This window comes from Phodopus roborovskii, unplaced genomic scaffold, assembly GCF_943737965.1.
Source record: "Phodopus roborovskii unplaced genomic scaffold, PHOROB, whole genome shotgun sequence".
Lineage (NCBI taxonomy): Eukaryota > Metazoa > Chordata > Mammalia > Rodentia > Cricetidae > Phodopus > Phodopus roborovskii.
In genome coordinates this window covers 353274-379168 of record NW_026126544.1, presented here as the reverse complement: position 1 = coordinate 379168, position 25895 = coordinate 353274, and the positions used below count along the sequence as shown (strand labels likewise).

At 41.4% G+C, this 25895-nt stretch overlaps 1 protein-coding gene across 1 annotated transcript in view; it reads left to right on the top strand.

Moving 5' to 3' along the window:
• LOC127233614 (cell surface hyaluronidase-like) overlaps nucleotides 1–25895 on the top strand; it is a 70680-nt gene that overhangs the window by 26593 nt on the left and 18192 nt on the right. Inside the window, 12 exon segments of the mRNA XM_051200156.1 lie at nucleotides 393–581; nucleotides 2537–2706; nucleotides 4763–4972; nucleotides 5235–5440; nucleotides 5575–5644; nucleotides 8678–8806; nucleotides 11345–11433; nucleotides 15893–16024; nucleotides 17027–17062; nucleotides 17871–18026; nucleotides 21323–21500; nucleotides 23342–23557. Of these exon segments, the coding sequence (XP_051056113.1) occupies nucleotides 393–581; nucleotides 2537–2706; nucleotides 4763–4972; nucleotides 5235–5440; nucleotides 5575–5644; nucleotides 8678–8806; nucleotides 11345–11433; nucleotides 15893–16024; nucleotides 17027–17062; nucleotides 17871–18026; nucleotides 21323–21500; nucleotides 23342–23557 (1781 nt within the window).

The window sequence follows — 25895 nt, the reverse complement described above, 5'->3', positions numbered from 1 at the left end:
TCTGTGTCTGACCACTTCTGTTCAAGTGTTCCTGGTCCATGTGAATATTTTGGGGGATGGCGGTATTACAGTTCTTGTACTGAGATGAAATAAGCACAGGATGTCAGCACTGAGAATCTTCAGACTAATAAAGAATAGTTTACTGATGTAACAATTTGTACATAGCTAGTAGTATTTGGACTCTTTTCCTTTGGGGGCCAGAATCCATCTTTTCTTATTTTTATCATTTAGGGACAAATGACTAGCATTATGGGGAAAAAAAGTGGTCAAATTGTAGTTATTTCAGTTTTTAATTTGTAACTCAGGGACACATACTTATTTGTTCATTTGTTTAAGAAAACACTTCTCTTAATGCCTGTATGCTTTTTTGTTTTGTTTGTTTTTTTGTTTAGGGATCTCTCTTTCAGGTTTCCGGGTGGAGATTGCAGATGGAGCAAAGCTTCACCTGTTGGATGACGTTAGCAGCTGGGAAGCCGGAGACCGCATTGTGGTTGCCAGCACTGACTATTCCATGTACCAAGCAGAGGAGTTCACTCTTCTCCCGTGCCCCGAGTGCAGCCGTTTTCAGGTCAAAGTTAAAGGTACTGGACTCCTTTGGAAACACGCTCTTTTCTTGGCCTTTGATTCCTGTAATCCTTTTTCCTGACCACTCCCATGTCAGCATGGACCCTGACCTTAGTGGCGAGTGCACTGAACGCTGGAGTCTAGAGGATGGTGACAGAATGCTACCCTTACAGGAAGTGTTCCCCCCATGGTGACACCTAGCAGCTAATCAGTGCTCCTTTGTCTCCATTTCCTTATTAAAAGAAAAAGATGACAATGGGCAAACTCATTTTCTAAAGTCCATTCTAGTTTTTTACTATTTTTTTTTACTGTCAGATAATAATAAACTCACCTAACAACTAACAAAATTTTAAAATATTAGTCTTTTTGTTGTTGTTGTTATTATTATTATTATTATTACTGTTATTGTTTTGGTTTTTTAAGACAGGGGTTTCCTGTGTAGTCCTGTCCATCGTGGAAGACTAGAACTGTCACTTTGTAGATTAAACTGGCCTCCAATTCACAGAGAACCTCCTGCCTCTGTCTCCTGAGTGCTGGGATTAAAGGAATGCACCACTACTGCCTAGTGTTTAATGTTAGCCCTTCTTAAGGAAAGAAAGTATTTTTTGAATTTCCGCTTGCTTGACTAGAAAAGAGATCTTTAGTCATATTTAAAATAGACCCAAATAAGGTAATTTGATTAGACTTTTATCTCCTGCTGTAACTGTGAGTAATACAGTTTTTGGAAGAGAGCAGTTCAGAGCGAGAGTCTTACTGTGAGCTGTGAGTGGAAAGAATGGCTAGCATCTGCCAGGTACTCATTCCTACTCCCATCTCTGCTCTGGGTCCCGCCCAAAGCCCCTTTGGTACTCGTTTCCCTTGTGGGTTTTTAGCACACTCTGTCTTTCACATTGCTTTCTTGTTTCTATACTTACCATTATACTGTGATGCCACAAAGCAAAAGTTACAGACAATCCTTCAAGGAGTACTTGCTTGTTTTTGAGTAAAGAACATTGAAGTATGAAATTTTTGTGCTTTAAAAAAAAGAAGTAGTAGACCCGGGCGTTGATGGCACACAGCTTTAATTCCAGTACAGGAGGCAGAGGCAGGTGGATCTCTGTGAGTTCGAATCTAGCCTGGTCTACAGAGCGAGTTCCAGGACAGGCTCCAAAGCAATACAGACAAACCCTGTCTCAAAAAACAAAACAAAACAAAATAAAACAAAAACAAACAAAAAATGAAGTAGTAGAATGTTAATAGAGTTCTTAGCTTAGAGTTGGCATTTTTTTCCCTCTATGTTTTGTTTAGTTTTCTTCTTTTGATAATACTAGGCATACAGGGAAGAAAAAGGAAATTCCCAAGTTACGGTGATACCATCCATCATTACTTTCTGTGGAAAGTCCCATACTCCTTCCTGAGTTTCATAGAAAAACATCAGCAGGAGAAAAGAAACCTCTTTGAAATTGCTTGTAAACTTCCAGGAAAGATAGCTATTTAAAAGACAGTAAGGGGGGGAGTGTGTGTGTGTGAGGGCAATCTCCATTGGCTAGTGTGCAGATGCTGATTGCTTAGTTTGAAGTAGAAGCACAGTGTGATATGCCATAACAAGGGCTGCAAGAGCGTTTGTTTGTAAGATTCCTTGGCATTTGGTTCTTCAGACATCTGTGGGGTGGCTGCAGAATGAGTGCAAGAACTAGGGAGAAAGTGTTATGGCAGTCCCATGCCTTCACTGCTAACTATGGAAGGACTGAGCTACAGAGCGCAGAGCAAGCTCTCCGAGTGCCTGGGGCTGAGGGCAACAGCAGGAGTTCCGGCTTTGGGTGGGCAGTTGGACTGACATATAGTCTTTAAGATCCCTGCTTCTGGGAGTCTGACATGCAGAAGTGTTAGATAATGCCTTGAGATTGTCGAATGATGGAGAATGCTTTTCTGGATGGTTTTTCATTTTCTTTTCTTTGTTCTGACATTATCCTTCCTCCATCCACATCACCAGAGACCCCTCAGTACCTGCATGTTGGTGAGATCATAGACGGGATAGACATGAGAGCTGAGGTAGGAATTCTCACCCGGAACATTGTGATCCAAGGAGAAATGGAGGACTCATGCTATGCTGAGAATCAATGCCAGTTCTTCGATTACGACACCTTTGGAGGACATGTGATGGTGGGTGGAAGGATCTGATGAGTTTTTTGAAACCTAGTAGCTAAGTACTAAGAAATTTTTAAGTTGCTAAGGAACTTTTGAATGGTGGAATTAGGTAGGGTGTATGTGTGTGTGTGTTATTCATATATATGGATATTAAAAGTATAATTCTTTTTTAAATATTGGAGAATGTTTAAAAACAAAACGAACCTAAAAGAGAGCAAGGTGCGATTGTATACATCTGTAATCCCAGACTTGGGAGGCTGAACCAGGGGCATCAAGGAATTCAAGGTTAGCTTTGGCTACTATATTGGGCTGGGCTGTGTAAGACCCTCACACACACATGCGCACACACACAAATAAATAAGAAAAAAGTTGTGCCTTTATATAGCCTGGCTGTTGTAGTTCATCCATTAAGAACTATACATCAGGAAGAACCCAGTCACACAGAAAACACTATGATGACCTCGATAGCCATGCCTGCAATTTCTCAGAATCTCTTGGCTTCTTAAGAACCTGATATTACTAAATGGTTGGCAATACTAATATGCACAATCAAAATCTGGCTCTGTAAAAATGGTTGTGTGCAGAGTTTTATTCTGGAGGGAAAACAAGCAGTTACCACATGGTGACAGTATTCTATGTGCCCAGTTATTGGGTCTCATCCACATTTGACTGTGAGTGTCTGAGCTCTTCCTGTGTTGGGTGACCTTAGATTATTAGCTTTGCTCCTGGATCTCTGGCTTCAGAAATGCCTGTGCAGCATCACTGCTTTATTTTTAGTTGTGTGATTGAAAATCCAGTGCTTGAAGATAGTGAGAGCGCTCCAACTTTGCATTACAGGGGAGTTTTATTTCCCATAGGTGAATTTTCAAAGAGAGCTTTCACCAACTAAACACGGGGAAGGATTTAGAAATAAGTAGCTATCCAGCTGTGCTGGAGAGTATAGAAATGAAAGTAAATGAGACTCTGAATGACCAAGTATAGAGGGCCTCTGTTCTGGTTTAATAATTAATTATCGTGGCTTCATTGTGAGTGCATTTAGTAGTCACCATATTACAAAGTTCCACTGCTGCTCTTCTTCACTACGGAGGATGGTCTGTGGTTATGGGGATGAAGTACATCTTTCTCTTAGTTCAGCAGTGGTTTTGTCATGTCGTAGCCGTACTGACACTGTTGAGTATTACGTGTATTTGAACAAGATACACAGGCAGGTGTAGTGGCGTGCACTAGTCCTTCTCAGGGCTTGTTATGCTGAGATAGGAGGATCCCTGTAAGGATAATGATGAGGCTAGCCTGAGCTACATACTGAGTACCAGGCCAGCCAGGGCTACGTAGCAATGCCTTGTCTAAGGAATGAAACAAAACAAAGCCAGTCCTACCTCACAACTCCATATCCTACCCAGTCCCATTCCTCACCCCAAGAACACAGTTTGTGATTTTCCTTGTTTCATTTTTTCCTTATTTCTGATTAGAAGTTAGTCCCATTGCTCTTTGAAACATGTGCTTATATAAAGAAGCATTTACTACTGTTTTCCCCATTCCCAGTACTGGGAATCAAATTGGGGGCCTCACACAAGACAATCAAATACTACTACTGCGCTTCATCTGTAGTCCCCAAAGTGCTGAGTTATCAAGTGAGGGTCTGGTAAAACACAAAAGGGAAAGAAATGTTCTTATCTTGTTGATGTATGTATGTTTGTGTGGAGTGCAGGTACGTGTGTGTATGTGGTGTGTGCTCCCGTGTGTGTTTTATTGTTTGTGGAGGCCACCTTGATTTTGAGACAGGGTCTCGTTGGGATCTAGGACTCACCAGTTAGGCTAGACTGGTGCATATCTGCCTCCCCAATTCTGGGATCACAGACATTTACAGCCCTTTTTCAGCTCTTTACTTGGGGTTGGAGACTGTCCTCAAGCCCTTACATTTGCATAGCAAACATTCTACCAACTGATCCATCTCCCAAGCCCCAAAATGTTGTAATATGTTTCCTCCATAGACCCCATCCATATGCATACTTATTGCTTTTGTCCTCTCTTGAAAAGAAATCTACTTGATTCGGAATACTTTCTCTTGTAGATAGAGAAGAATTTTAGTTCAGTCCATCTTTCTTATGTGGAATTGAAACACATGGGCCAGCAGCACCTGGGACGCTATCCTGTGCATTTTCACCTGTGCGGAGATGTGGACTCTAAAGGAGGGTACAGCCAGCCAGCGTCTGTGGCTGGCCTGTCTATTCATCACAGTTTTTCAAGGTGCATCACTGTGCATGGGACCAATGGCTTGCTAGTAAGTAGCCTCACATTGTGCTGACTTGTAACAGCTGTTATTGAAATGCTAGCTCTCCGTGATCATCATGACTCCTTCATCTTACACAAGTAAACTGTCTGACCACATGCTATGCTTTAACTGCTCTTACTGAAGATTCTGAGTTTTCATCTGTAGAAGCCTAGTCTTTTTAAAATCACTTACATTGTCTGATACAATCACTTTTCATGGAAGCCCCAAACAGTCTTGTGTCCATTGACATTCTGCACCTACATTTCTGCAGATCAAAGACACCATTGGATTCGATGTACTAGGTCATTGCTTCTTTTTGGAAGATGGTGTTGAACAGAGAAATATTTTGTTTCACAACCTGGGGCTTCTTACCAAGCCAGGAACTCTCCTTCCCACGGACAGGAACAGTTCCATGTGCACCGTCATGCGTGACGGGGTGTTTGGAAACTACATTCCTGTGCCTACCGCAGACTGCATGTGAGTAATTAGTGGACAGGGAGTTGTGTGGTGGTCAAGATATTTGATTTTGGGGGAAGCTGTTGCTGGGGAGATTTTAGTGGACAGGGTTTTTTGGGAAGAATGTTTCAATCACCTTCAACAATGCCTTGCAGGGCTGTTTCAACTTTCTGGATTGCCCACCCCAACAACCACCTGATCAATAACGCAGCGGCAGGCTCCCAGGTAAATGACACTTTCTTGGGTGTCTTCATGCTTGTGACTGCTCTGCCTTATATGGGTGGGGTGTTTGTGATGAAAACGTGACACTGTTTTCTGGTCCTGCTTGTCTAATTGAAGAATATGCTAACTGAGAAGGTTCTTTCAAGTCTCCAAATCTTTGCCAGTTAGGAGCTTCTCTCTGGAGAAGAAGACACATGAAAGAACAGAGGGGAGCTGTTCTTTAGGAGTGTAGCCTCTCCAGGATGGATTGTTAACGTGTTATATGTGATCTTTCTGGTTTCTCGTGTTTACATCTTTGGTGGACAAACACATCACTTTCAACTCTAGCACTTATGAAAAAAGAAAGCATTTCCATGTCTTTATGGGAATGTGTCAGTGTGTAGAATAATACTGTGTCACTCTGGCCAAGGAACACATCTTTTTGCTAAGTGCAGGGGTTAGTTATATTTAGGGACATCTTGATAAGTCAGCTAAAACCTCAGCTACAATTTGTTTAAGCAGACAAATAGGCACATATACACACAAGAGAACAATTCCTAAGACCAAAAAAAAAAAAAAAAAAAAAAAAAAAAAAAACAAACAAAAACACCACCACCAACAACAACAAAAAAACCATTGTTTTTAAATGGTAGAAATAGAAATTGTCCCATGGATAAACATGGAGTACTTTATCCTTATAGTTGAGTGTAGTTTAAAATTACTGATTTATATAAATGAGTTTTTAATGAAACTACCAAGACTGTAACTGGGCTGAAAATTACAGTGTAGGTCTGTGAACAGTCAGTAACATGTAAATATCCATATGTACACATCACAGTTGTTCAACATGTTAAAAAGGGTAGAGCGTGGGCCATCATTTCTGAGACATGTATAAGAGGGGAGCTAAAGAGAGTTCCTTGAGCAAACCTGGATGGAGGCATCAAGGTGTAACCTCTGAACCTGTGTCTGTGATTGCGTGAAATTACATGAAATGTAACTTGAAGGACTCTCACATTTGAAGACTGTCTTTTGACTGGGAAGACACTGGACATTCGATGATGTCAATTTTCATTCATTCTTTCTCCATCAAGTATCTGAGAAACTTTGTGTTCAGCCTTTCTTAGTGGAAAGTTAGGGCAGAGAGGCAAGCCTGCAGCCTTGTCTGCTTTAAGTCAGCAGCCAGAGCTCTGCTTCCTCTTAGTTCTGCCAGAAGCTAGGGCCACAGAGGAGAGCAGTTGCTCAGAAAAGCCTGGGGCAAGGCAGTGAGACGCCTCCTGATCTTGGGCTGTGTCTCAGGCATGTTCTTCCGGTCATTCCTGAATTTTTTCTTCTCTCTGGAAAAACTGCTTCAGTAAAGATAGCATTCGTCAAGGCTTTCTTCTCCCAGAGCAGGCAAAACCATTTCATTACAGCACCCCATTGCTTTTTACCAAGCTGCTATTACCTGTTTAGACATGACAGTGCTTGGCAGCAAACAGCTACTATATGCCTGTACTTCCCTCATCCCCCAAACCCATGGCATCTTGGCTTTGCCCTCTGCTTGCAGGGGTGTGGTCTCAAGCCTTTTCTCTAGCCCCGTTACGTTTTCTTCTGCTGTCCGAATTGCATCCAATATCTTGAGGTGGCCAACAGTTTTTACAGAATAGTTGGTTTTCTTAAGACCCATTTGTAAACTTTGATCATGGAAAAATGTTGACATTACAGTCATTTGGGTGTGTAGGTATATATACTTTTCACACTTCATGTTTCCTCTGTGTCCCTAAAGGACTTTAGTAACAACTAACAGGATACTACATATGTCATATTTTAATTATCTTTTTTCCTCCATTAGATTGTGAATTACTTGACAATAATCTTACTACACATAAGCATATAGTGGGCACTAAATAAACATATGCTGAATTTGAAACAATATCTTTTTATGCTATATGTTTAAGTTTTAAAAAGCTGCTTTATCAATGTTCCGTAGTGTGAATTTATCCTTTAGTTTGGGCTAATTATTAATTCAGCCATAAAATAAAAAAAAAAAAAAGGGGGGGGGAATAGAGTTAATAAGAACTTTTATTTCTGTTTTCCTGTTTCACTTTATGTCAGAAACTTTTAAACTGTTCTGTTCGGGCCAGTAGTCCTCCAGTAAAACAGACAGGGCCCACACTGAGAGACAGCACCCTGATTCATACATGTGGCGTTTTCTCCCCCACGTTGGCACAAACTTGCCTGAGAACAGGAAGGGCATTGGAGTTGTTTGAAAGAAGCCAGTGAGCTCTGTCTGCCAGCAGACAGTTGTTTAATGGGCATGACTCATCTATTGATCAGGTTTGGAGGTAAACATGAGAAACCACATTGCTTAAAGACTGTGTTGTCCCGGTCATACAGAAGGCAAGCAGGGCTCTCCATCTGCATAGCATTTTGGACATATAATAATGGGAAAGCTGATTTTGGTTATTTGCCAACCATGTCTTTTGTCCAATCCTGCAAGCAAAATTGTATTTGCTTAGAAAAATAACCAGATATAACTGCTTGGTGGGGGGGTGCTCTATAATGTGGGCAACTTTTTGCACACAATGCTGAACATAAAACAATGGAAAACATTTGTTACAGAGTGTTTTATGAGGGCATTTCACATGGTGGCTTTATATACATAAAAGGACAGTATTGTATATTTTCTCTCATATTCAGGATCTAGATATAATACAAATATGTGTATACATGGTATGAAAGGAGGAGACAGCAAGGGGTCAGGAAGAAGGAGGGGAGACAAGGAAGGGAAGCAAGGAGGAAAGATGGATACCACACATTTTCTTCATGGAAAGAATTTGGATTGTACATATGTATGTGCATGTCTGTGCATATAATATCCAAGTAGAGGGAACTGTTTGTGGGGGGAAACAGGGAAGAGGGGGAGCTTGGAGGAGGGCCAGAGGTGGATGGGATAAATATGAGTGAGGCGTAGCAATCCACACATATGAAAATGTCATAATGAAACCTGTTATTATATACATTTTTTAAAAAAATGTAAAAATAGTGTTTTTAATGACCTTGCCCTTTCATTTGTAGGATGCTGGAATATGGTATTTATTCCACAAGGAACCCACTGGGGAATCCAGTGGGATGCAGCTGTTGGAGAAACCAGAACTCACCCCACTGGGAATATTTTATAACAACAGGGTTCATTCAAATTTTAAGGTAGGCTTCTGACTTTTGAAGTATGTATTTTGCACAGGCTAGATTCACTGCAGCGATGGGGCCTTCCTCCTTTTGCTGCTGTGACAGAGTGGCACAGGCAGAGTAATTTATGATGAGCAGATGTTCACTTGGCTCAGGCTTCTGGTGGCTGGGACTCCTAATCAAGGACCGGCATCTGGTAAGAGCTAGTCTCTGGTCGCATCATCCCAAGGCGCAGCGTAGACTTGCATGCGTGATCTGTGTGAATCTATCATAGACTGATTGGTCCTCTCCTCTCTTGTCTCTTGCTTTCCACCTGTATGCCTTCCCTCTTTCTCACCTTCCTGTCTTCACTGTGAGGTTTCTGGGATCATACACATCAGAGGTTACATGTCTGGAGCTTAAGACCCCTGCTTTGCTTCCCTGCATCTCTCCACATTGCTCCTTGAGTGCCTTTTGGCCACTTACTACTGCCAGATAATTAAATGGTGGAATATCACTGAAGAACATTGCACTTAATTTAAGTCACCTGAAGGTCATTCAGAAACTCCTGAATTTGTCATTCACCCCGCCCTTCCATCATGATGAATATCCTTAGTTCATTTCCTGCTCACAGTCACTTTAATCTTCTTTTATATGTAATCCTTAGATCTTTTGCTGTGATATGACTCATATCACAGTTCAGTTAACATTTTCATGTATGACTATCAGAGGATCCTTTAAAACACATGTCAGTGTTGGGGTTAGAGAGATGGTTTAGTAGATACAATGCTTGTTGTGCAAGCATGCAGACCTGAGTTAGGATCCAAGCACCTGTCAAAGTGCTGGATGTGGCTGTGTGCACCTGTAACCCCAGAGCTGTTGCAAACAGAGATAAGAGGATGGCTGGGGCTTCCTGGCACCAGCCTAGTTTCAGGTTCAGCGAGAGATCCTGTCTCAGAAGAATAAGATGAGTTGCGATGGACCTGATACTCTTCTCTGACCTCTATACATGTGCACACAGGTTCCCCCATACACACACATGTGCACACACAACACTCAGACACCCACATCTAAGTGTTAGGAGAATTGAGAAGCTTTGGATCACTTGAAGAACTGAGAGAAGAAAAAACTAATGTGATTGTTGTGAGATGGTTACAAATTACATTTGTGATATGAAAACTGTCTCATTAATTCTTAGTGTCATATGACATGGCAATATGTACTTATTAATTATAAGAGCATTACATCTGAGTATATAATTATGTTTTAATTTGTTAAACTTGGGAATGATTGTGCAGAATATTTTATAACTAAAGGTAATTGAATCTTTGGAGTCCTGAAAAAAAACCTGCCATGTTGGGATCTCTCATCACAAATGTGCACACTCTGATCAGCCTCTGTGGCTATGCTTGTTGAGGCCTCCTAAACCTTTCCCTAGGTCCAGGTCAGCTGTGTTTATGTGGCTGCTTACTGGGTTACACTTCAGCGTTTTATGGACACATTAGAATCATGTTCAATATGGACTCCTTCCTTTTTATGCTTGCCCTGTTTCTCTGTTTCTATTTCAGTGAACTGAACAACTAGTTAATTCCATGTTTGACCTAATCAAAAACAACAACAAAACAAACACCTTAAGCTTTCTTTCCTGGCTCCAGATAGTTCATCAATTATATCGTGCCATCACACTCACCTTGCCACAAACCCGGGTCATTTCGTTTTCCTCCTGAATGGCTAACAATGTCTCCCTTCTGCCCGCTTTAACCCATCTTTAGTTGTAATAAATTTTCTTGCTATGGATGCTTTTGTCAGATTCCCATTGTCTTACATCTTTGGCATAAATTACTTGTATGATTCAAAACAGTCTCTAATTACTTTTGGTGTCATGTGCCATGACAGTGCAGGTAGGTGTAAGTGTGTGTGTGCATGACCCGATGTGTGCTCATCTCTTCTCTTCCCTCCCTTGTTCTTGTTTGTCTGTCTTATCTAGGACTTGGTCTTTAATTTTAACTCCACAACATCTCTTTTCTTAGACATTTTTGTATAGACTCCTCATGTGAGTGCTCTTCTCTGAGACCTCCAGCTGCTTCGTGCTCACCCCCAGCCCATTCTTGTGCTCAGTCAGTTCTTCCTCATCTTGAGGATTTCAGCATCATGTACGAGACATATGTGGAGTTCTACCTGCCCCTAGGATGATTCATCTCCGTGCCTTTTAGCCACCAGTGTCTCCTGTTTCCTTGTCCCATGCTTATAGTACTGGGCCATAGCTGTTTGTTTAATTGCCTGCCCCCTCCCCCTTGACAGTTTTTATATCAGTAACAGCAGGGAATATATTTTACTTGCTAATTAACATATAAACCATTATATGTGTAAATAGGTAAGTGTCTGTTGAATTACCAAATGAATAAGCTAACAATATCCAGGAAAGCTTGCTTTTCACAACATCTCTGCTTTCTTGGGCCCAGCCCCACTCCCAGTTTCAGATGAAGTAATAAGCTGAAAGTATTTTCACACCTTGTTATACATGTGGGATGTACCTTAGGATCTATGTTCATTTTTGATGATTGTTGTGTTTTTCAGGCGGGTTTATTTGTAGACAAAGGTGTCAAAACAACCAACTCCAGTGCTGCCGACCCAAGGGAATACCTCTGCTTGGATAACAGTGCAAGGTAGGGCCACCTTTTCAGTTTACATCCAGGCTTATCTTCTCGGGGCAGAGTGTTCCGATTCAAGTACGTGGTGTTCTTCCTGATGGCAGCATGCAGAGATGAAGTTTTGAAAGCTCATGCAAGAGTTTTGGGAAATTGCTCTGTTGTCTCAGTCCTGAGCACAGGCATTTATTTGTCTTAATGAAATGCCAAGAAAGTTGATGCCTTTCTCCTTTGTTGTGGTGGAAATTGATGTTAGAGGGAGTTACAGAAAGAAATCGAAACAGAAGAGAGGTTAACAAAGGTTTCCAATTGGAAACAAGTCTGAGTCACTGAAAAACCAATCAGTCCCCCAAAACCCAAGCATCTAGAATTCATGGTTAGTGGTCAAATGGAACATTGCATTGGATTTATTTCAAGGGAATGATCCCAGATATGATGATTGAGCTGGCTCTGGTTTTTGCTGGTAGTCTCAGGTTCAGCTCCTGGCAGGCTGTGTTACTGTCCCATGTAACCACATAATGTGTTTGGGATGTGGGTCAGTGTTGCAGCAGGCTCTCTCATGTGCTGTGGGCCAGCCAAAGCAAACAGAACATCTCGGGTGGAAATAAAATGTTCTGGATAATGTGGCAACCTGAAGTCATATTCAGTAGAAACCATGAACATACTTTTTTTTTTAATACCTCAAGTTTATTGAGCAGATTATGAGGTTGAATGGGTGATAGATTGCAGAGGCTTTTGCTAGACATTGGAAAGAATAATGACTGGCTTAGTTAAGAGAATAAACCAGGAGCCACACCAGAGGTTGGTGAATGTGACTTAGTGTGCAAGGCAGGGCTGCTTGCCGTACATTGCTAAGATGTGAGGTCAGGAGAAAACCAGGGAAAGTGCACTTGGTGAATCACCTATCAGGATTCCTCAAGGTCAAGTTAAGTACCAAACCTTCGAGAGCAGTGATCAGGGAACATTAAGAAGGCCCCAAGAAGAACACTAAGTAAATAAAACACAAGGCACCAAGGTACGATGCACCCTGTTGGATGAGCAACCTGACACAGGAAGAATGGAGAAGAACTTAAGAAAAAGGAGCAAGCAGATGACAGTAAAGTGATGAACTAGGAAGTATTGGCTGGCCCAGTTTGCTTTCTATTGCTGTGATAAAAAACAAGCTGTGCGATGGTAGCCCACACCTTTAATCCCAGCACTTGGGAGGTAGAGGCAGGTGGATCTCTTGTGAGTTGGAGGCCAGCCTGGTCTACAGAGTGAGTTCCAGGATGGCCAAGGCAACATGGAAAAACCCTGTTTTGAAAAATCAAAACAAAAAACCACCATGACCAAAAGCGACGTGGGAAAGAGAGGGTTTAGTTCCACTTACGGGTTTGCAGTCCACATTGAGAGCAACAGTGGTAGGGGCTCAGGGCAGGAGCTTGAAGCTTGACCCTGGAGGAATGCTGTTACTTACCAGCTCTCTCAGCTTGCTTTTTATACAGCCTCTTACAGGCCCAGGCCCACCTGCCTGGGGATAGTGCCACCCACAGTGGGCTGGGTCCTCCCACATCACTTAACAGTCAGGAAAAATGCCCCGTAGACAGCCCAACAGGCCAGTCTGATTGAGGAAATTCCTCAACTGAGGTAACTTCTTCCCAGGTGACTCTATTTTATATCAAGCTGACAATAAAAACTAATCAGCATATTGGCAAAGCCAAAAGAATAACGAAGTTGCTATGGAAAGTTGCCCTTTTGTTTGTTTGTTTGTTTGTTTGTTTGTTTTTCCTGTGTGTGTATGAGACAGTTTCATTGTGGAATTCTGTCTGGTCTAGAACTCACAGGGACCTGCCTGCCTTTGTGACCCAAATGTTGGCATGATAGGCAGGAGCCACCAACCTGGCCATACATGCTTTTTAAAAATCTTATAGAATTGGTAGTTTTAGTGAGGTGTGCTTTGTTAATTTGGTGTTGTCACAAAAGTGATTAAACAATTGGCTCCTTTTCCTGCTTTGAAAGAATATATACCTGGTTGCAGGGAGAAGGCTCAGCTGACTCAGTGCTTGCTTCCCAAATATGAGATGCCAGTTCAGCCTCTGGCATCCACATAAAAGCCAGACATAAGAGGAACCCTGGAGAACTGCTGAACAGGCAGTCTAGTTGAGTCATTAAGCCCGGCGTTGGTGGCGCACACCTTTAATCCCAGCACTCCAGAGGCAGAGGCAGGCGGATCTCTCTGAGTTCGAGGCCAGTCTGGTCTACAGAGTTAGTGCCAGGATAGGCCCCCAAACAGAGAAACCCTGTCTCGAAAAACCAAAGCAAAGCAAAGCAAACCAAAACAAAAAACCCAGGTCCAATGAGAGACCCTGTCTCAAAAAATAATGTGCGGAGTGAATGAGGAGGCCAGCAGACAGGAACATTTGGCTTCCACATGTATTTTCCCTCACACATGTGTGCATGTGTGCAGAGGCACATAATATATTTAGTACATGTTTGTTCATATTTATATATATGTGCATGAATGGAAGAGTCAATGTATTTAAGAAGCTGTTGACATTACAGCTGGACTACCCACTATGGTTTCAGAAGGTCTTTGTGAGATGGACATGTGCATACTAGGAAAATGGTAATGGTTCTTCTGCACTCCATGAGTTCTCTTACATCCATATCGGTAAGGAATTAGACTGACTCCATTAGGAAGTTGTAACTGGAAAGAACTAATTGTAGAAGAACAACAAGATCCTTGGCAGCTGGTATATGTTTAATTTTATGTGAACTGATGTGTAGACTGTGCCCACATGTGTTTATGCAATCCAGACATTAGTAAAAATGACAGCACAAATAAGCAATAAGTCAGGCTGCGGATTAAACACCATGATTGTAGGACCCAGCAGATATATTCAGTCTGTCCTGAGGGAGGAAGTTATCTTACTGGTTGTCAGATGAGTCTTTCTCCATGACTTCAAGATGTGAAATGGTGGGAATGCAAATATGGGGACTCTTAAGAACACTTGGTTTGAAATTGGGGAATGTCACAAAACTCTTTCATAGGGGTGGAGTGAGGCATTGTAACCAATTAGTGCATTAGAACTAATTAATACATTTAAATCAGGGGAGGTGATTGTATTAGTTACTTTTGTTATTGTTGTGACCAAATATTTTACAAGAAGCAACTCAAGCGGGGGAAGGGTTTATGTTTGTTCACGGTTTAAGGAAGGACATCATGGCAGGGAAGGAGGGCGTAGTGTCAACAGTGTGAGGCAGCTGGTCACACCACCTCCACAGTCACTGAGCAGAGAGAGAGGCTGGTGTCAGCTTGCTGTTTCTTTTTGGTTCCATCCAGGACCCCAGCCCATGGAATGGTACCATTGGCATTTAGGCTGGGTCTTCCCATTTCAGTTAGCCCAGTCTAGCAAATTCATCACAGACATGGCCAGCGATGTATTTCCATAATGATTGTAATTCTCAAGTTGTCATCAATATTACCAATCAAGGAACTGGGAGACGTTAGTGGTTCAGAGTGTGTGCTGCTCTTACAGAGGACCCGTTTCTCCAGCTCCAGGGGATCTGACTTTCTAGTCCCCCTTTCCACCTCATTTCTTCTTCGATGTGACTGGCTTGGTATAGAGTAGTGGTTGGTGTCGTATGTGGGACTCACGCCTGAGACCTGTGCTGGGTTTTTTTCACAAAGATGCTTCCCTTATTGCCATTTTCGAGCATCTTCCAAGGGCCCATAGATACAGCAGCAACAACATGCAAAAGGCTCCTTCAAAGCAGTGAATTGATTTTTGAAACACAGTGTTTTAAATAAAGTGGTAGACATTATGGAACTGAGTTATTGTATGACCAGTTTTTGACTTTTTCATTAAGGTCTCTGTAAATATTGTTGAGTGAAGGAAATAAATGAAGTCTTTGTAATAAAAAAAAAGTTCAGTTTGGTTTTTAGGTTTAGGCATTTCTAAGTCATCTACTGAGTTTATATTTGTCTCTCTAGCTAAAGACATTTAAACAGCATACAATTTAAGAACATAATCATGTTGAAATATATGATTAATTTATTTCAGTGAGCACATGTTAGTAATGTAAAATTTTGTTGATGATGTACTGGAGTGCCTGGTCTGCATATGGCTGTCTTTCTGTGTGCATGTGTTTTTTCAGAAGCCTTCTATACATTAATCTTTTAAGAATACTGAAAGCTCCAGGCAGTGGTGGCGCACACCTTTAATCCTAGCACTTGGGTAGCAGAGGCAGGCAGGTCTATGAAGTGAGTTCCAGGAAAGCCAGGGCTGTTACAAGGAGCAACCCTGTCTTGAAAAACCAAAAGAAGAAGAAATAAAAAAAGAATACATGAAAGCATTTTTTTCCCCCTGGAAACTTACATGTAAATAAATGTAATTGTTTTGAGTATTTGAACTATAAAGAATTAAGTCCTCTTGACCCGTAGCGTGTGCATACATAGACAGTTTCTATTTCCTTTGCTCACTTTTTCACCTCACAGGTTCCGGCCTCATCAGGATGCAGACCCTGACAAGCCACGTGTTGCTGCTGTCATCGACAGGCTAATTGCTTTTAAAAACAATGATAACGGTGCCTGGGTCAGAGGAGGAGACATTATTGTCCAGAACTCAGCGTGAGTATTGTCTACAAAGATAACATCTGCTGATGCTGCTGGTTATGTTAAGTTTTTTTTTTATTTTTAATTTTTGAAGACGGGGCCCCAGGTAGTCCAGACTGGCCTTGAGCTCACGGTGTAACAATGACCTTGAAGGCCTGATCTTTCTGTCTCCACTTTCCTTCCAAGTACTGTTACAAGTGAGTGCCACACGCCAGTTGGTTTTTATTTTTTGTGTTTGTAAACTGAGCAGAATGAAGGCACAGCTGTAGTTTCTGAGATCATTATATTATTAATCAATTACTAATATTATTATTAGTACCATTAATGTACAGGATGTGGTCTGAGGATGAATACTACAGTTCACAGACTGCAGATGTTCTGAATCCTCTCATTCTGGAGCTTTTTATGGGAACCGAACTTGTCTGGTGACATGAGAAGTCTTCAGTGGGTTGACCAGAAACTCCGAATTTAGCTTTATGTAGCAAATGCAATTTATGGTGAAGAGCTAAATAAAACATTTGAAACTACCTGAGGTTTTTTATTTCATTTAATTTTTATTGTTGTTGTTCTTGGAAACTTTTTAAAGTTCGTCGGATCTTGCCATGCCGCTCACAACGAAAGTTTCCTAAGTCCATTTTAATACACCTGTTGACTTGTGTCTTACTGGTGGCAGGAAGTGCTCACTTGTTTTTCGTTTTTTGTTTTTTTGTTATTTTTCCCTTGCATGATTTTAAGAGAGACCAAGAATCCTATGAGAAAGATCATATTATTACTTTAAACTATAGATGGAAAAACTGAGGGGAAGGGGTTGATAAACAGGTCACTGTTGGCAGAGTGAGGATTTGAACCCGACACCCTTGCCTTGGAATGGACCCTGTGGTGACTGGGAGGTTGAACTCGGTATGGGTGGGGGAGTGAGCATTGGGATTGTGGCTTTTCATGGTCAGCCACTGAGGGAGTTTCCGCTTCCACGTTTCCTGATGACTTAGATGTACTGCCATCTTTTTCCTCTTACAGATTTGCAGATAATGGGAAGGGATTGACTTTTGCCAGGTTTGTAATGCTTTAAAACATTGGATTATTTCAAAGCTGTAAGGTAAAATCACCCTTAGTGTTTTTGTATGTTTTGGAATGGGGGTGTGGGTATGTTTTATAATTTCTTAGAATAAAAAAGAAAATAAAATGATCTCTCTCTTCCTGGTACCACTAGAGGGCCAAAACACCCACATTTTTTTTTTTTTTTTTTTTTTCTTTTTTTAAGTAGACTAATTGCATTTATGCCAAAGTTTTAGGTTAATTTCAATGAAATTCCTCAAAAGGGTAGAGTAGTTGTTAATTGTGCTTATAAGAAAATGTTTGAAATTTAGGCTAAAAGTCCTTAAAAATAGAGGATGAAAGAGGAAGACAGGGTGAAGATGAGAAATTGTAATTTTCCTCTTAAAACCTGCTTTAACTTAGAAATAAGCTTTTGAGAACGAAGCTTTGTGTGTGTGTGTGTGTGTGTGTGTGTGTGTGTGTGTGTGTGTATGTACTTACATGGGTCTCTTGTGTAGTCTTTTGTATGTTTTCCCACAGTGCTGGGGATCACGTTGGTCCACTCTGGTGATGCACTTTGCAGCTGCCCTATACCTCTAGCCTAAAACTTCATGTGTTTATATGTAATTTTCAAATAACTCATTAATTGATAAAAGGAATTTTTATAGTATAAAGATAATTTCTGAGGGTTTTTTAATGTACATTAGGAAAAGGTATTGGGTTAAATTTTTATTTTTTAGCTTTTTAAATGGTAGCTTGATTTCTTTTGGGGGGGCAGCTTAAACTTCCCCAAGAATGTCTCTAAGCACTGTCCTGATTTCTACAGTGATGGGAGCTTCCCAAGTGATGAAGGTTCCAGCCAGGAGGTGTCAGAATCCCTCTTTGTTGGGGAGAGTAGGAATTATGGATTTCAAGGTGGCCAGAACAAGTACATGGGTACAGGGGGAATAGACCAGAAGCCTCGGACACTACCCAGAAACAGGTGAGTTGGACTTTGGCATGGAGAATTAAACAGTGAAGACATAGCCTTTTTCTGAAATAAATTGCCTTACTTTGGCTCTTTTCCTGTCTTATTAACAGTATTTGCTATTACCATTATTATTATTGTCTGTTAACCTCATGAGATTTTAGAGCATTAATAATTATCTGTGTCATAGGTTTTATTGTCAGTTTTATGTAGGAGTTGTCCTTGTTTCTTATCCCTTATGTAAGACCTTATATAAGTGGATTTTTTTTTTCCTTGATGTTTTTTTCTTTCTTGAGAAATAGAAGTTGCCAAACCATAAACTATGACATTGGGTCAGTTTCCCTGCAATTCTTGATGCTGGTTTTTCAGAAATAGCCACTAGAAAAGGGAAATTACCTCTGAAAAGAGTCCTAGAAAATGAAAGTTGGTAGATGCCAAGCCGACTCAGAACCAACTGAGGCCATGTAATTAAGTGTGTTTGAGATGGTGGGTAGGTGGAGGGGGGGCAGAATGGGGCGGGCTTTCTGTCATCACAATCAGAGTCCTTTCTCTCTTTTTTCTTTTGGTGAACTTTTTAAAATTGAAAATACAATCTTCTCTCATACAACAGACTCCAACCATAGTTTCCCCTCCTAGCTCCCCCACACCTCCTGTGTTCCCCAGAACCACTTCCCCATTGGAAGGAAGACTTGCCTACCTATAAAAGATGGCGAGTTCAGACTCCATATTCTCCATTGCTAGGAATCCTAACTGGGGGTCACCCTGATAGATTTCCAGGAAGTTTCCACTGTTCTAGGTTTCCACATCACCTCCAAAGAGCCCCACAATTCCAGCTCTCTCTCCCCACACGCTTTCCCTCCATCCCCCCTTTATCTGCCTCCAGTTACCCTCAGAATCTATTCTGTTTTCCCTACCCCCTATAGCCCTCCACTCTAACTTCTCTGGGTCTGTGGGTTGTAGCTTGATTATTCACTTACAAATAATAATGTATCATGTTTGTCTTTCCGAGTTTGGGTTACCTCACTCAGAATGATTTTTTTTTCTAGTTGCATCCATTTGCCTGAAAATTTCATGATGCCATTTGAAAAACAAAACAAACAAACAAACAAAATTACCCCCCCCCCAAACTCTGAGTTACACAAACTCCGTTGTGTAAATGTCCTGCATTTTCTTTATCCATTCTTTGGTTGAGGGTCATCTAGGTTGTTTCTACTTTCTGTCTATTATGAATAAAGTCACAGTGATCATAGTTAAGCCACTATCCTTGCAGAAGAATGGGGTGTCCCTTGGGTGTATGGCCAAGAGTGGTATAGCTTGGTCTTGAGGTAGATCCAGTCCCAATTTTCTGAGGAATTGCCATATTGACAATCAGAGTACTTAAGGCAGCAGGTAATACTAGAACATCCTTCCAAGCTCACTAACCCAGCACCCAGGTCTGAAACTCACTTTGGAGTGGTGTTTATTATGTATGTGGGAAATTGAGGTAGAGGAAAGACTCGGTGATGTTCTCAAGACCTCAGTTCCAAGCTGATGCCGAGAATCAGGCCCTTGTGGTAATGCTCTCTGAGTGTAGCTTAGGGTGAGGCAGGAGGCACAGACAGATGTTCAGTTTTCCTGGTATCCTCTGCTGGATCCTGTCTAGGCTCTTGTCCTTATGAATGTACATTCTGTAGCAATCCTGTTGGATCATAAATACTAGTAGAAAAAGAACTCTTTGTTTTGTATGTTGTGGTGATGAAGGCTGAACCCAAGGATGCATACATTTGGGGAATGTATGCTCTACACCCAAATGTATCACTAGCTTTACTTCAAGAATCTTCAGTAGCTATTTATCAAATGACTTCTAAGGCCTCTTTTAAATAGCTCACCTTCATTTAACCCCCACAAAACACAAGCAGGTATATACTGCATCTTCTTGCTTTATAAACGACAGATTGTTAAGTAGTGGAGGTGGGATTTGAACCCATTGAGCTTGGCTTCAGCTTTGTGTGCTTCATGGTTGTGCTGTGCTTCCTTCTAACTGTGTGTTTTATAGAAACACAGGTTGTTGGCGGTATGGGCTGTAGTGTGATGGCGACCAGCTTATTTTTTTATTTTTACACAGACATCTAGTTTCATTTCAAAATGCTTTTTGTATCTTTGCTTAGGAAGAGTAAAGAAACAACAAAATCTTGCTCAGAAACTAGCTCCTGGATGAATGAATTCAGGTTTTATTTGACTGTGTTTATAGTCTTGTCTGTGAGGGTTACATCATGTTGATTTATGTGCCCAGAGTCAATGCATGAAGGATAGTTTTAATCAGACAGTTGGGTTTCCTGGCTAGTCTAAACATTGTTGTTGTTAAACCCTGCCAAGGTACAGTCCAGCTGCTGTAGAAATCCCCTGCAATACTGTTAGTAACAACTTTAATAGGCGAAGAAACCCAGAGAATTCAGAATATTATGCCTTAGAAAAGACCACTTTATTATCATAAAGTCACCAAATAGAGCATTAGCTTCATGCATGAAGTCTGGTTAGTAATCACAAGCATAAGGAAGGAGGAAGAAGGATGCATGGAAAACATTATTCTGGTCCCTGTGGTAGCTCAGGCCTGAGGACTTAGATTGCACATCATCACCTGCTTCTGTGTTTTGCCTTTTTAAAATGATTTTTTTCTTATTTTACATCCCAGTTCCCTTTCCCTCCCATCCTCCCATGCCCCCTCCCATCCCATTCCCCACTCACTCCCCAGTGTTTTGCCTTTTTGTCATTGTTCTGTGGCTTCACAGGAGGCTTTCTGTGCTCACACAGATTTCTCTTTTAAAACAAAAATATAGAGTTACCAAATGAAACATCCTTCTCCTTCCATTTTCTTCCTCTCTCCTTCTTCTCTTCTTCCTTCTCATTTTTTTTTTTTTTTTTTTTTTTTTTTGGCTTGGTACCCAGGACCATGTAAGGCAATCACTCTACAACTGTATCACTCTAAGCTACATCCCCAGCCCTAAACAAAGCCCTAAACAAAGTTGGTTCAGGGAAGTTCTTTAGAGAGATCTCTGTTGTATTCAGAACAGCCTGTCTCTCCCCACCCAGTCTATTGCACTACAGTATCTTAATTGTCTCCACAACACCAATTATCTGCATTTATCTTTATTTTTATTTATTTATTTATTTTAGTTTCTTCTAGGATATTGTAGTTCTCATTCTATTACTACTTGTGTCTTGCTTTCCACTGTGTCTTGGAATTGTATTTGCTGCTTACAGGATACTTTGCAGTATTCATAAGACACAAGTGCTATGAAAGGGATTATTAAACGCATCATGTATTTTAATAGGACATTCCCAATTCGAGGCTTTCAGATTTATGATGGGCCTATTCATCTCACAAGGAGCACTTTCAAAAAGTACGTGCCAACTCCAGATAGGTACAGCAGTGCCATTGGCTTCCTCATGAAGAATTCTTGGCAGACCACACCCAGGAATAACGTGTCACTTGTGAAGTTTGGTCCACAGGTAAGTATGCTCTCGTGGCTCCTTCACAGGGATGTGGTGGGGGGAGGGGAAGAACATACACCCAAAGACAAGGTCCAAGCAAAGGACTTCTGCTGAGTCTGAATGACAGGAAGAAATGTGTTTATAGTTGCAACTCCTAATACACGAGATACCATTGAGTTCAGGGTGCGAACACAAGTCTGATGTGACTTGGGCTGTTTTTGACAAGAGATGATGCCTTCAAAATGATAATGACTTAGAGTGATGATGTGAGGCGAATAAGATGGCACATGATTTTGGGACATTGAGTAGTACTCTGGGAAATAGACCTATCTCCAATGAGATACTTTTCTGTGGCTTGTAGCAAACTGGGCGATACAGAGTTAGGATAAAGAGGCATATTGGGGCAGTGTGATAGAAACTGGGTTTGGACAGAAGATGATAAAGAAGACTTAGGATTTGTATTTGTTGTAGTTGCCCCCAGAATATTTTTCTTAGCAGTTTTGCTGTTACCCACAATATACAGAAAAAATTTCTTGGAACCTCAGGCCAGGTCCACCTTGCTGATTCCATGAAAGTAGTGGTATGAGAAAGACTAAGCCTCCAGCTGCTTGACCCACAGTCAGCCAAAACTAGAACATAATTTACAATTGTTTTCATCATGTCCACATAACATTTGGAGTGGCCTGGTTTAAAATGGGTTTTGAGATAGGGTTTCCAAAGCCATGGCATAAGAGAATCCATAGTGATTGCATCCTCACTATGGTGGGGATGCTGTGGGAATAGTTTGTGAATGCAAGAGAAAGGGAGACAGTAGTCAAGAACCCGGAGCCAGCCGACTCCAAGCAATGCTGCTTTCTATCAAGGTGCTCATCATTTACATTTGTTGTTGACACACAGGCATACCTGGCTGAGGAGTACACAGAAGTGTTTAGAAGTGCTTTTGTGTGCCCTGACAAATGTTTGCGCCTAATGAGCAATAGTTAAATGGTGTCACCCACAGCCTGCTTTCTAATTGAACAATATGCATTTAATAAAGAGTTTATTTCATCTTATTTTTCATCTGCTATGCTATGGATTCATACCATGGTCTTCTATACCCTGGCGAGGGTTCCACAAACTGAGCAACATCTCTAGCCTCCTAGGAAGGCTGTAAAGTAACTCCTGAGCCAGGCATCTTTTGCACTCAGAGGAGATACAGCAGCAGCTGTGTCCTGGTGCAGATTCTAGTGTGCTCAGCAGCGCCTTGCCATCCTCAGCCAGCACCCACACTGTGTGATGGTTTTGGACTCCTCTGAGTTTTTGCTGGATAAGTAACTAAGTCATTTGGAGTGAAGTAAAATGATTATTGGCATAGTAGGAATATATTTTTATTTAAATCAGGTTTAATTTGTTTACAGGGGAATGCACAAAATCTCATATGTGGAGATTATTTATTTGTTTTTGGTTTTGGGGATAAGATTTCACTGAGTAATAGGCCTTCCTGGTACTCAATTTGTAGATCAGGCTGGCCTCAAACTCACAGAGATTCTCCTGCCTTTGCCTCTCCAGTGCTGGGATTAAAGGTGTGCACCACCAATGTCTAGCTACATGTGGAGTGTATAATAGTTTTCATGTCAATATACCTTTCTCCCCCCAGCCTTATCATTGAAGTAGATGGGGGAAAAGAATAAGAATGAAGTAGCAGTTTAATGCTCACAGTCAAGCTTCATGAGGCTTTAGAAATGTTTTCACTCAAGCATGTCATTTTGTAGAACTCAAACCAACTAGCTACCATGGTTGATGATGCCAGTGACCTGTGACTCCTGCTGCAGTGCAGTAGGAACCTCCTTTGTGATGCTTTTGTTTTTCTCTGCTGCCAGGTCTCTTTGAACGTCTTCTTCGGGAAGCCTGGACCCTGGTTTGAGGATTGTGAACTGGACGGTGATAAGAACTCCATTTTCCATGACATCGACGGCTCTGTGACAGGATACAAGGATGCCTATGTGGGAAGGATGGACAACTACCTGATCCGCCACCCAAACTGTGTTAACGTCACTAAGTGGAATGCAGTGGTCTGCAGTGGGACCTATGCCCAGGTAGGCCCACAGCTCCTGGCAGTGCTACCCTCTGGAAGGATGGCAATGCCCTCAGGGTGACTGGGGGTTTTCCATGGGGGAGGGGAGGAAAGCAAGTGACAATGGATAAGGAGGAACATTTTACCAAAAGCTCCTCCAAACCAGTTAAATCAGAGAAGCGAGTCAGTAGGGGAGGGGAGGTGAATACACTTAGATATAGTTGAGATAGCTTGGACATGAGAAGCCACGTTCCTTTTACTGGGGCAAGGTCTCCCGTGGCTGGCTTGGGATTTGTGACAGTCCTCCTGGCTTGCCGTTCTTCCTGTGGGCTGATGTTTCTTGACCCTCAGGTTTTTCTTACCATATTCCAAGTATGTCCTTGGCTTTCAGGGTCCTTCTTTCTGTGAAATATGACTTTGAGAGAATATCAATGAAGTTACTGAGAAAGTGTAATGTTCCAAGGAAAGAAATGAGGTTTGGCAATAAATAGACAAGAAGGAAGCCAGGGAAATCCTAATGATAGGATAGTCTGTGGAGACATGAAAGGGATAGCACAGATAAATGGGAAAATACTTCTTTGAAATCATTAAGCTAGTCTGTATTTTAACAGATGAGAGGCCTAATTGCAAAGTTTGCATAGTTAAGAGCACAGACTCTGGAGTCAGGCTGACTGGATTCGAACCCTGGATTTTGTTATTTGCTGAAATGAGAGATGGGTACATTAAAAGATATTCTATGACTGTGATAAGGAGGAGAGTGATGGGACAGGATGCTTTCATGGAACACATTTAACATGTGGTCTGGCCTCGTTGGAAGTACCAGCTGCCGTTTGAAGAACAGAGCTGTAAGTCACAAAGCTGGTTTTAACAGTGAGGTTTGGGATGATGGATTATCTCACAGACCTGAGGCATCAATTTCCCAGAAATGCGGAGGGAGAGATCTGAATCCTTAGCCCCATATTTAGGGTAGTAAAAGTGGGGAATTTAATAATAAGATTGCTAGGCTAGGCATGGTGGTGTATGGCCGTGATTCCAGCATCCACAAGGCTAATGAAGATAGATCTCTACCTCATGGTTAGCTTGGGCTACATAGTACATATGTGTCTCAAAAAAAAAAAAAAAAAAAAAAAAAAACCAAAAATCAGGGGATAAAAGAATAAAAGAAGGGGCTGATTTGAGCACAAAGAAGGAAGAACAGGGGATAAGGGACACTGTAGGTCACACTGGACTGTGAAGGCCCACACCAGATGCCTCTCTTTGTTATGTGGTTTTTCCCTGCCGCTGACCTGGGCTTAGCAGCCCCCTAAGCACAAGTGAGTGCATTTGTGGGTTCTTGCTCAGTGCTTCCCCAAGGAGCCCAGGTTTGATGTGGTTTTGATCCCCTCAGCCTTCTGTAGTTGGCTTAGAATGACTTGGAGTAGAATTCTTCATTACTCTTCCAACTTTGAAATGACTGCAAAAGATTGCTACTCTTAAATTAAAAACAAAAAAAAAAGTCTAGATTGTTCTCTGTGGATAAGCAAAAGGCTGAAGAGGGATGAAGACTGGATAGCATTTCCCGTTTGGTTTTTTAGCTCCTTTGTTGTGGGAATCTCTCATTCTTTTGAACAGGTGGGGTCGGGGTGGGGGGAGTAGTAGAGCACCCAGTCCTTCAGGGAGGATGAGGAGTGGATGGAGAGTTAATAAAAAGAAAAGTGGTTTAAAATGTGATCCCTGTCTTTCATTTTGTTCTTATTCAGATTTGCCCATATCTACAATTAAATGTCCCCATCAATACTTAGACTCAACGTATAATGAAGATGTTATATGTCTGAAGTATGTGGTATATGGTTATGTAGCTCATAATTTTCATAAGTTCCAGTTTTTAACTAAATATTATATATTTTCATTCATTTACTCAGCCAGCCATTGGGCCCTTTGGATTTGTTTCAGATAGGAACAGAATCATTCCGCCTTGGGAAGCAGGGTAGTCATTTTATTTCTCTTTGTAGCTGAAGGAAGGCCTGAGTCATTTATGCTTCCCAGGAGACTCTAAGAATGGGAGAACCACAGGTCAGGAATTCTTTACTGGAGATTGAAATTTGGGCAGAAGCCCAAATCTGTAGCTGTTTTGTTCATTTAGAAGTAATCATTATGTATTTTTTTGGTACAGATGTCAAGATGGACTTGCCATTCTTTTTTTTTTTTTTTTTTTTTTTTATCTTATCTTTGTTTGATTGTTTTTTCTTTTTGTATTTTTATAGTCAGGGTTTCACTGGGTATTCGTGCCTGTTCTGGAACTCATTCTGTAGACAAGGCTGGCCTCAAACACAGAGGTCCACCTGCCTCTGCCTCCTGAGTGGTGGGATTAAGGATATGTG